The following is a 13,231-nucleotide window of genomic DNA, read 5'->3' as shown; positions in this document are numbered from 1 at the left end:
TTCACACGTGTGCGACACTTATTCGCCGCTTTCGTTGGCACTCGTGAAAATTCCGTACACTGCCCAAAGTCGCACGAATGCCTTCAGCCTTCAGCTGCCATTCGCGCTACATTTGTGGTAGTGACGTTCTGTCAGTTGGGAGGTGGAGAATCCCACGTCCTACTAACTGACAGTACTGCTCACCCGTCATAAAAGTTGCAAACACGCTGCCGTACAGTTCAGATTGTATTTCGGAGCAGCGCGCGCCGGACATTATACCGGATAAACCGGAGTGTGACATTTCGCTTTTATATCTCTATTAATATATTTCACTGCAGTCCATCTCTTTTTCTATACATTCGCTGTGAACGCTCTCGTGTGTTTTTCACATACGTGGCAGATAAAACAACCTCGATAACATGTGTGGTAAGTAGCGATTTTTTTTATACGTGTCAAGTGCGTAAACACTTGACTTTCTTTACCGGCTTGACATCGCAGTTAATAAATGGCGAAGTCAATTCGTTATACTTACATACAGACGTCGCACGTTCGTATATTATCTGTCAGATTATTCGAAGTGTTGTTATATCATTCGACTATCATATGCTTACAAAGCTATTGTGTATACATTTGTGAATTTAAGCGGCATGAATGTAGAATGTATTGTTGTTTGATCGCTACACGTCGATATATAATTATACTGTATTATTAATTGTAACAAACAGAAGTAATAATGAACAAAACTATGTAAAAGTCTTAAGTGTAATACTTCTTGTATTATAAAAAAATTTGAATTTAAAAGGTCAGAAGACGCTAAATTTCAGAAGAGAATATTATTAACAATATGTTATTTCTGTTGTTTTTACATGCAATACAAATATATACTTACATCCGTATATTGATATGAAATATATACAATATAAATTCACATAATTACTCTGTAAGCTCGTAAACTTTTGTCTAATTTAAGATATTTTTTTAATTTTATATTTTTGATATTTTTAATTACTTAATACTCAAAAAGTATTCGTTTATCTCCTGTAAATGGAAAACATATTAATGTATTGCTATAGATGTTTTATAATATTAATTTTATTTTAATGCGCTTTATGTAATATAGAATTACATATGTTTTCTCATCCTCATAAATATTTAAATTTTATTACTTAAAATAAAAAGAAATAATTTTAATATACATGGTGAGTCATTAGAAATCGCCACTTTCAGTAAATTCCAAGATACTTGTTTAATAGAAAAATCTTTTGGATAAAAACTGCTTGATTTCGAAGAGAATATCCTAATGAGCATCAAACACTTTCAGAAATTTTATTCATCTTTTTTTAAGCAAAATTATTTTTTTTTTCTTACGTACAACGATTTTCTTTATTATTATAATAATATATATATATATATATATATATATTAATATTATATATATATATTAATATAATATTATATATATAATAATATATATATATATATATATTAATATTAATATTAAGATAATCATAAAAAAATCAATAGTTTATGAGACATTTTATAATATATACATATAATTTTGATATACAGGATGTCCCAGAGCACTTGTGCCAACGCTCGTGAGTAGATAAGGGATAGGGTACAGTAAACTGAACAGAAAAGTCTTATACCATTTTGCTAACTTTGCAATAATTATTGCGTTATTAATTAAAATATCAATGCGATTGAGCGGATGAAAAGCGGTAGGCCGGAATCGGTAGACATGTAGGATGGTTTATTTGTTTACGTCGCTTAGTAACAAAAACAGCATCATATTTCTCGGCGCGGTAATATTGCTCGCTGCTCCGCAAATTTTGGTTACACAAATCTTCCTCTAAACTCTAAACCTTATAAATTCGAAGATATTTAAGGTTCTAATAGTTATTGTCTCACCCTGTATATATATTTTTTGGTCTGTCAAATATATATCTTTAGATTTATTAAAGGTGATAATTTTTCTAATGAATTATACTTTTTTCATATTACTTCTATATATATACATACTTTTAAATGAGTAAATTTATTAGTTTGAGCTGGATAAAAATAATGATTTTTATTATTAAAATAGTAATAAATAAATATATATTATTTGTGATATAACTATAATCTTATGTTTGAGAGAGAGAGAGAGAGAGAGAGAGAGAGGGGGGGGGAAGTCGATCAACTATTGGTGTTATCTATTATTTCATACATTAATCGGATAAATGAATATTCTCTTTATGAAAGAATAAAAGAAAGATAGTAATGATAACATTTAATATATCGAAAGCATGAAATGAACGAAAATGTATAATATACACTATATCTCGACAACGATTATTTGTCATCGAGCACGAAACAATAAACGATATATGTTTTAATTTTAAATTAAATGACAAGTACGTTATTAATAAAAAATTGTTAAGCTTTGGTGTATAGAATTATACGTTTTAGGTGCGCATGATTAATTTTAGGAGTATCAAGAAATATTTTATAATATAAATGTTAATAGAAAAGAAAGAAAAATATTTTATAACTTTCTTTTCCTTTCCTATAAAATTCTTTCAAAACTTTTGGTCCCTTGATTTAATACTGATTAATGACATTAAAAGCAAGAAGTCATATGAATTTTTTTTATGAAATACGACATAAATAAACTTTTTTTAATATTGCACTCATGATAATAACAGAGATTAGTAAAATAAAAAAGTTCTCTTTTTTGTTATCCTGCATTAATAAATCCATGTATAATTTGGCTATATGCATTCCCATTTTCAATAAAAATAATTTTAAGATAAGTGACCAAGATTTGGAAAATAATCTTAAGACGATTAACCAGTTGTTCATTAATTAACAAATTGAAAAAAGGCATATTTTACTAATCCACATCTTGACAAATATGTTTGCATTAAAAAAGTTTTTTATTTTGATATATTTTGCAATAAAAAACTCATATGATAATTCAATATAGTTGCAGTGAATGCACAGGAGCCTTAATTATAATTGATAATTCAGAGATAATGCAGAAATATATTATTATATTATAATATAGCATTTTGTATTAAATAATTCTATTGATAATTATATTTCGCCTTTCATAATAAAATAACGAAATTTTTGATATGTAATAGTAATGATAATAATATAATTGATATAATAATTAATTCTATAATTATTATACAGTAAGAAATAATTAATATAAAATAGGGAATGGCTTATTGTTTTATTTTCTTTAATTTCACCGATTTATATAATAATAAATGCAAATAATCAATATTATCATTAATATATTAGATTGAAATTTGTTATTATATAATATATAATAATAGCTGACGAAGAAATTCATCAAATAATGAGTTAAATTAAATTAATTTAATTTAATTTAAATAACAAATAATGAATAATGGACAATAACAAGAATTTTATTAATATAGTTGCGTGTTCATATATGTATCGGAGCTATTCATTTTTTTTCGCAGAGTATACGAGGTATGTACAACTTTCTCGGATATTGATTTATATGCAGATCATATTTCGAGGGGGAAGGGGAGATATTCATTAGCAATAAGTAACGTTAAAATCTTCATTTGCTTGCTTATTTATAATTGTCACTACTAAATTACATTGTTTTTCCTTGAGAAAATGATAATAAAAGTATTTATTGTAATTATAAACTTTTGCACATATAAATTAATATGGAACATATATGTATATTTTATTATTATTGGTTTTATAAAATGAAGAAAATATTGCTTAAATAATTATCATTCTCTAAGTGTTAGAATAAGTATTAATGATTGAAGATCACACTGTAGTTTCTAAATATATATATTGAAATGTTATAATAACATTGTGTGTGTGTGTGTATGTGTGTGTGTGCGCGCGCACGAATATTAACTCGTTTTCTTACATTCTTAAGAAACTTTTTTTTGCAATATTTATTATAAGAATACGATTTTTCGATTTTAAAATAAATTTTTTAATGCTCTAAGCTACATTTTGGCAAAAAATTTATTAAAGATTCAAGCTTAAATCGTGCAGATCTTCAGAGAACGAAACATTCACTCAAATTGCTTATACAATATACATATACAATATACAATATATATAAACAGTCTCGAGTGTCCCAGACCTACCGTATAACCTGTTAATGACAGATTCCTGGGATCATGTGGAGACGATATTTCCTCAGCGAAAATGTCGAGGGAGGTCATCATTTTTTGCATGTTCCCAATTTTTACCATCATGCGTTCTTTGTAACTAAGCCTTAAATTATATATATACATATATAAAATTCTATTAAAGTAAACTCTACCTGAAATTAACTGAAGAATTTGTTAATATTTTTTATTTGATAATATATTTTATTTCCACAAGGCTTAGTTTGCGAAAACTCCTTTATTTTCAATCACTTGTAACTCGAAAATTATTGGTGCCTCGACATTTTCATTGAGGAAAAATCGTCTCCAAATGATCCCAGGAATCTGTCATTAACAGGTTATACGGTAGGTCTGGGACACCCTACATAATATATATTTTCTTTATATTAAACAAAAAATAATCTAAATGTGCTCTTTTGCGTCACAGCTATATACTATAGTATATACAATAACTGATTGGTGAGAAGTAGTTTCTGGTTTGATACGAGGAAATGTCGGCGACTGGCCGAGTGAAAGTTTGCTTTTTTCGTGGTGCGCGAACCTGAGAAGGTACAACAACATAGGATACTTAGCATATGACATTTAGCAGAAATATTCACCTTTGGACACGGTTCCTTTCTTTTCGATCGTTCCTTTCGTTCGCCTCGCGAGGTTCAATTATTTCAATATAAATTCAGCTTTTAGATATTCGAGTTTCGAAGTCTACTCGAATATTCATATCATTATACATCGACCAATCATTTATATAAAATGATACGAAAGATTTCGAATTATGTTTGATCACGCAATATCGAAATTTAAAACTTTGACTTTGAAACCACCAGCAATAAGATAAGTGACAAGTCATAAAAAAAGACAATAATTACAATGTTCGAATTCGATTCCGGAAAATGTGCGACAAAATTCTGTTTAGTTTTTATTTAGACATTAGCTTCATTAGCCTTATGAATTTGATTATTATTTTTCGCATTATGTTCGTTTTTTAGTCTAATTTAAAATTTCAATTTCTTATAATTTACATATATAGATTAAGAAACACATCAATAAGTGCATAAGCGTTTCATTAAATACATTTACATTATGAAATATATTGTTCAAACGTATTTTATGCTCGTATTGCCTTTTTGTTTTATTGAAGTTAAATTTATTTAATAAATAAATAAATGTGATTTTTACAAATCCGGCCAATAGAGCCAAGCACGAAAATTAATTCGTGCTTGGCTCTATTGGCCGGATTTGTAAAAATCACATTTATTTATTTATTAAATACTGAGAGCCGTTAAAAATAAAAATATTTCTTAAAAATATTCTTAATTGTTAAGTTTATTTATTTAAAAATATTTGTTTTTTTTATAATAAATAAGAACACACTTTTATATACAAAAATTATGGAAAAAGTACTGGTATAAGTTCTGTTATAATACTATGAATGTGATACTAACAATATAATTTTTAAATGACGTTTATTTCTGATTTATTGTATTTTAAAAATCCATTATAAATAAATTTTATCAAATTTTACACATGAATAATGGAATTTATGATTAGTGTATGTATTTTTATTATTGTTTTTATTTTATAGAAGATTCAAAATATTGTTCTTCAATGTAGATAAATATCGTGTAGCGTAAATAGGACCATATATTGTACCATATATTATTCAAATTTTATAAATGATCTATTTTAAGACTTAATATTGTAAGATTTTTTAAAATTAAAATGATCAGATAGAGTTTTTTAAATGCAAAATTAAAATTTTTTTTTTACAGAAATAATCTTGAATTTTAACTAAAGTCATTTTTCAAGGTCATGTGAGAATCAATCTAATTTTTTTAAACTTAATTTTTGGAACTTAATTTTTTTTATGTAAATTGCGATTCTTTGCAATAATCGACAATTTTTTAAAATAAAAAGTTATAAGGATAGGATGGCTAAAAATTGAATATAATAGTTTATGAAATAGTTTATACTTCAATTTGATATAATTTTACATCAACTATGAAATATCTGGTGAAATATTTATTTTTCGATGATCAATACTTTTGTATACATAATAATGATACGAATCAATTAGTGTAAAGAAAACATATAGTTGTTTTTAAGAGAAAATATGTAATTTGTAATAAGTATTTTATATTTATACTACATATATTCATATATATTCTTGAGATAGAGTCAAAAATAAATTGAACTTTGCATATTGTTTTGTAAATAAATAAACGTGACTTGTGCACATGCGCATATAATATTAGTTGACAGAAGTTCGAGAAAAGGTTACTAAGCGGCACTTATAAGGGACATGTCACAACTGTCTGGAACCGATTTGATTCTCCTTCAAAAATCTAAAAGACACGTATTTTTTTATATGTGCGGATTTTGAGGTTTAAGGGGTGAAACACTCCTTTGAAGAAAAACAGTATTTTCGTTTAGGATCGAATATCGTCGAAACTATAATAGATAGAAAAAAAAAATGTTAAACGAAAGTTTAATCAGTTGAAGAGTACTTTAAAGTTATAAGAAAAATATACAATTATGACGATTCTTATTAAATTGAAAGGCCTCATCGGAAACAATAAGATTTGACAAAAATTGAGTATTTGTGTCCATTTTCTTCATTATAATTCCGCAAAACTCCATCTGCGATGAATAAAATCATCATCAGACAGTTTTTGTACTTGGATAGATTTTGTAAGGATGGAATTTATTTTTCTTCAAGATTTTAAAGACTTTTTATTTATAATTAATGGCGTATTTTTTATGCGACCTTATGGATGGACAAATTGGGAATTTCAAGAGACTGTAGTATGTTCAAAGATATTTCAGAATTCGTTGCGGACGCAAGTCTATCAGATTTTAGTTAGCTCTTAACGTGTTTATTTTTCTTGAAACGCTTCACGTTGCATTGTAGATTCAGATAAAAATGTTTTTGACTCGGAAAATATCATTAAATAACTGCAAAGTCTCTCTGTAAAATATTTGATGATCATGCCATCTTTGCATCATCAAAGCCTGTGAGATTATTTTAAAAGACACTGCAAACATATGTACTAATATCTATCACGCAATACTATATCTATCAGTCAATTATCTTAAAAATAAAACATTTTCGGCAAAAATGTTCCATATAAAAGTTGTAGGGTTTTGAAAGGGATATACTATTGTGATCTAGGATTGTTCTTGGGTGGCGTTTTTCAAAATCATTTCGACGTCAACTTGGTTTTTTTTAAATGAAATGACTTCTTGTTTTTTTTACATAAATTGATTTCTCGCAATATTCGGCATGAAAAGTTATAAAGATAGAATGAAAGTGAATAATTTACGAGATATTTTATACTTTAATTTGACGATTTTTTAAATACTTTAATCTTATAATACATAAACTATAAAATATCTCATCAAATGTATATCTTTCGATCTTACGTCAATACTTTTATGCACAAAATAATGAGAGGAATCAACTGGCTTAAAGAAAACACATAATTGTTTTTAAGAAAAAATATATAACTGATATCTATTTCAAGATGAATCAGATTTTTTTACAATAAAATATAATTAAATACTATGAAATTTGAGAAAAATTAGAGAATATTTTTGAAAACTAATGATAAACTTACGAAATATTATTTTGTTTTGAAATTTACAGAATTTTACTAAAAGTTGCGTTTTTTCCAAACATTATTTAAGCAAAGTTTCTTAAAATATTGATGAAATTATTGAATAATCTTCTAAAATTGAAGTAAAAAGTGTAAAAAATATATAAAAAATTTTGAATTATAAGAAGTTTGTAATATATTATTTTAATCGTTAAGATTATTAAATATATGAAGACACAACTGATTTCGATTCAATAAAGATTTAATATAAATGTCTTATTGAATTCTTCTCTCGTACAAAAGAGACGGTGTAGTTTGCGCGACGCATTGGAAAGAAGAGAGTGAGTTTCGAGAGAAAGTGCGCTCAACAAAATGTAGCCCACTTGACAACTATCTTTGGCGCACTTAAAAATAAAATTTTTAGACAATAATTTCATCAATAGCATATCCTGTAATAGAATATAAAGAGTGCAAGTATTCGATTGTTCTTAATATTCGCTGATTTTTCACTTTCCTGATTTACATTCAAGTTTTTCTTTATACTAGTTTTCTGATGCAATAAAAATCTTCGAAATGTCATGAAAAATAGGCGTATTTATGCATACAAAATTTAATCTCTGCATTAAATTAAAAATGAAATTTAAGGAAATTTTGTATCTACATTGATTTTATTTAACATAAATATAAGAAATATTGTAGTATATTATTTCTTTACCATATTTCTCAAAAGATCTAAATTATAATCGCATATGTATAATTTTTATTAGTTCTTAAAATCAATTTTAATCAATTAAACACATTAATAAAAATTATATATTAGTTCTACATATATATATATATATATATATATATATAAAATTATATATTAATTAGTAAATTTTGTTGCAGTATAATATAACGTGATAATATTTGAGATATAAAAATTTTCTTTTAATTTGCAACATACACAATTTTATTTATTTTATTATTGTATATTTTTTATTATATGAGTTGCCAAAGATATACCTAAAATATTGTACAACATAAAAGTAATTAATAGATAATGATAAAAATATTGACTTTGATTCTTATTTATATTCTAATTAATTGTAATGTGTATTATATTTTTTATTTCATAAATATATAGCAGAAAGAGATACGCAGAGTTTACGAAATTAATTATTTTTTTATTCTTTCATAAACAACAATGATTGTGTACAGGATTTATTTACGAATTATATTATATTGACAATAAGAGACAAATTTATATAATAGTAAAAGATAAATTTAAGTTAAATCGAATGGTTATATCTTTATGTGGATAATTAATTTATTCTTAAATGATATTGCATTTATGATTTTCCCTGCATCTTCTGTATTCTTGACGCACAGCTTGTACTGTTCCATATATATTTTATGGATTAGCATGTTGATAAAGGTAGAATGAAAAATTTCATCACAATTTCTCTTTTTTGACGAGTTTTTTGCGCTCCTAAAGATTGAATTCTTCACTTTTCTGCATTCTGTCGCGAATATAACCTTCAAAAACGAAAGGCGATGCAATGTTGAATAAAATTAACAGATGATCTGTTTTAATGGAGCGAATGTTTCTAGTTTTAGTATTCTTTCGGATGATTTGCATGCTATTAACGAGTAGTTGAAGTAAAAAATACAGCATTTTATAATATTATACAAGAGTACAAGTGAAATGCATTCGGAAGATGAAAAAATAAAAAATACAAATAACATACGTTTTGTAGAAAAATATAAATAATATATGTATATAATAAAAGATATAATTTACGATTCAAATTAATGGTATATATAGTATATAGTGCATGTTTGTATATGCATGAGCAAACTTATAAACCAGAATTACTTTTAAGTTTTTTTTTAAAGATTACAAAAATTGAATATACTTTTTTACATATAATTAGAGAAAGTTATAATGAGAGGAAAAGAAATTATATTATATATCACAAATAATAATGTAAATGAAATAATATATGTGAAAATTATTGTATAATTGTAAATGATTCATGGCGTTGTTGTTAATTTAATGTAAATGATTCATAGCGGAAGAAGAACTTAATATCTTTTGTTTATCAATGATCTAAATATCTTAATGATAATTAAATACAATTATATTTTTAACATGTCGATAATTCGAGTAATAATTACATTTTCTATTTATGCATTTTCAGGAATTTTTGCTTATTTGAACTATTTGACGCCGAAAAGCAGGAGAGAAATCTTGGAGCTACTTGTTGTTGGCCTGAAAAGATTAGAATATCGCGGATATGATTCTGCAGGTAAGATGATATCTTTAAACGTTAAGTTAAAGTTTCTTCTCACGTAAAATTATATACGTTTACGAAATGCAAGGGAAAAAAATAAAGCAATAATATAAAAGGATTTTGTGTGATACAATATATCTTTCTTATACTAGAAAATAAAAATAATATTATAGAAAAAAATATTATAAATTATAGTTTAAAAAATATTTGAGAATTATCAATTATTTAATTATAATTATATAATTTTATTATATATATTATTAATTGTGAGAAAAATAATTAAGTAAAAAATGATAATTATTTTTTTTACGATTTTTTATTTTATATATTTTATATATATATTATGAAGTAATAACAATTTTGCCGTGTTTAACTTTTCAAGAATAAAGAATATATAAAAAGGTACTTTGAAGAAATTTCGTATGATGTCGTATAAGTCATTAAATTTATTGCAATAAAAAATTGTATTAAATTCTGATCGTATTATTCGATTATATTGCTTTTCTTATCTAGTCCTCGTTTTTATTTGAAAACCTGTTTCTAATAACAGAGAGAAAGGAAAACGTTTTTTTTTTCGTTTTTGCACAAGCTAACGAATAAATAAATAAAATAACACGACATATTAGTTATAGAAGTTTTTTTTCACGAAACGTTCTTTTGCAGGTGTCGCTCTTGATAGCGTGGATGGCAAGGACATGTCAATTATCAAGAAGCAGGGGAAGGTTAAGGCTCTCGAGGAGGAGATATTCTGTCGTAAGTGCTGGCTGTGGATTTTCAGAGTTTGAGATTATTTCATATATTTTTTATTTGTTTTTGTTACTGTTATGTAAAAAGAAATACACACGCGTATGTCAAAGTACCCCCCCCCCCCCCACTAATCTTATGTGAAATGGATTTCGGTTAAATTAGCTGGTTTTTTCATATGTTGTAGCTTATGACCTGCTGAACAAAAGATGTAATTGCCTCAAAGTTAAATAATGAACAGTTACAAGTTACAACCAATCAAACAACTTGCAGAATTCTATTACTTGAAGATCCTATTACATTTTTTGTTCAGCAGATAAGCTACAAGATATGAGAAAATCAGCTGATTTTATTGGGATTCAATTTCATTTAGGATTTCATACAGGTTCAAAAACCTCGCACTAATCCGATATAAAATTGAATCTTGATAAAATCAGCTGGTTTCTCATATGTTGTAGCTTATGACCTGCTGAACAAAAAATGTAATAGCTCAAAGATAAATAAAAGACACAGTTACTGATTTACAGCCATCAGTCAAATACGAAAAACTCGGGTTCTGCGTGTTATTTGAGTGGATGTAGTTCAGTAACTTTTAGCTTTCTTATTTAGCTTTTTTTTTATTTAGCTTTGAGGGAATTACATCTTTTGTTCAGCAGGTCATAAGCTACAACATATGAAAAAACCAGCTAATTTAACCGAAATCCATTTCACATAAGATTAGTGCGGCGTAGTTTTTAAAATATATATCAATGGAAGAAGATGGAATCTGATAGTCCACATTGTTAATTGATAGGTTGAACATTAGGATTCTCTGATTGGTCAACCATACTGGTTATTCTAGGCATATTGATCGATGTATGTGGATATAGGTATGCTATTGGGATGTGTGCTAATGGACTTTCTCTTAATGAAAGGGGAATTGAGCATCGAGCTTGTGTTTAAGATCTATGCGAGAGGGAAAGAAAGTGACTAACAAATTATCTGCAATGTGCACGCGCTGATATCGTCGTTGCCATGGTTGGAGGAGGGATTATATGCTTTGCTTGAGTTTGACGTTGATTTTTCGATGCCATTGATAGTAAGTGACCATCGCAACAAAATATATCAACGTATGCGCATTGCGAACGATTGTTAGTCACTATCTTTCTCTCTTTCACCAATCTTGGGCACTTGTTCGTTTCACGGGAAATATAGGGTTTGTTCTCTATTGCTGCACTGGTGAACTAGTGCACATTGGTGCAGTAAGTTAAAGTAAAACAAAAAAAATATACTTGTCTCACTTTAACTTCCTACATATAGACAATTCCGCTCCCAATGGCCACATTCAGCGAACTCAACTGTTAAGTAACAATCGAACGTGATTAGTTTCTACTTTCAGATTCAGCCAATTAGCGTCGAATGAGATCAGAAAATCTAGTAATGTTGCCCAACTGTTGAATCCGCTGAATGCGGCCATTGATATATGTTCATCTTAGATAAAATTGCCCGCATCTGTCGCAATGTAAAATTTTTAATGTTTATTTTTGCAGATACCAATCTTGATTTCGAATCACAAATTCAGTGCCACGTTGGTATCGCTCACACGCGATGGGCGACCCACGGTGTGCCATCGGAGGTGAATGCTCATCCTCAACGCTCCGACAATGAGCATGGCTTTGTTGTTGTTCACAATGGTAATTATTATAATATAGAATTTTGTTTTGAACGAATAAAAGCGTAAAACAGAAGGAAAGCTTGCAATACGCACATATAAAAAATAATCATTTTTTTGATAATTATGCATAGTGCTGACTTTACAGATTTCAATGGCCTTGATATAGTATATTATCAAGGACGAACTAAACTTTTGGAAGATTTTAGCTATTTGCTCGACCGGTGTGAACCTAGCATTTCAATTGTTAGGATCTCACAAATTCTCTTCAAATTTACTTGCATCCGGCATAGTTCTAGGAGTTCTGATAAGTTTTAACAATAGTTCAATTGATTTACACATAAAATCGCGTTCTAAACAAATGAGATGCTAACTTCTCGTATGGCTTAACAGCATCTCATCGAATTTCGAATCTTTCAGCGTAAGGGAGCAATATTCCGACGAGTTCAACATCCTGGGCATGAGTTGTCAAGAGTTCAGGGAAAAAAAACTATAATAAAAAAAATTTATCATCGCAAAGTGAGATACTGCACAAAATTTCGGAGTTTCGGTTTATATATAATATTACTCGTATAGTTCTGGACATACTTCAGCATTTTCTAAAGAGTTCTAGACACTGGCAATGTCGAATTATTTTTAAATAAATTAATACTGTTTTAGCATCGTGTACTTAGAAAGAGGGTGAGATGCTGGGCGAAATCTCGGAGTTCCGGCTTATATAAAATGTTTTTTGTATAGTACTGAGCATATTTCAGCATTTTCTAAAGAGTTCAAGGCACTAGCAATGTTGTATTATTTTTTAAAAAATGTTTACTGCCCGAAAATGCATTT

General features: G+C 27.3%; 1 protein-coding gene across 5 annotated transcripts in view; it reads left to right on the top strand.

Annotated features, from left to right (window-relative positions):
• The first annotated feature begins 47 nt into the window (after nt 1–47).
• Gfat2 (glucosamine-fructose-6-phosphate aminotransferase 2) overlaps nt 48–13,231 on the top strand; it is a 30,370-nt gene continuing 17,186 nt past the window's right edge. For all 5 annotated transcript variants that reach the window (XM_083052754.1, XM_083052753.1, XM_083052752.1 and 2 more), the window contains exons 1-4: nt 48–405; nt 9,913–10,020; nt 10,669–10,758; nt 12,279–12,422. In XM_083052754.1, coding sequence (XP_082908880.1) covers nt 399–405; nt 9,913–10,020; nt 10,669–10,758; nt 12,279–12,422 — 349 coding nt within the window. In that variant the 5' untranslated portion in view covers nt 48–398. The remainder of the gene's footprint in view (nt 406–9,912; nt 10,021–10,668; nt 10,759–12,278; nt 12,423–13,231) is intronic.

The sequence above is a fragment of the Prenolepis imparis genome, unplaced genomic scaffold, assembly GCF_030444845.1.
Source record: "Prenolepis imparis isolate NDT839.2.m4 unplaced genomic scaffold, iyPreImpa1.0 SCAF_13, whole genome shotgun sequence".
Lineage (NCBI taxonomy): Eukaryota > Metazoa > Arthropoda > Insecta > Hymenoptera > Formicidae > Prenolepis > Prenolepis imparis.
This window is presented reverse-complemented; position numbering and strand designations above follow the sequence as displayed.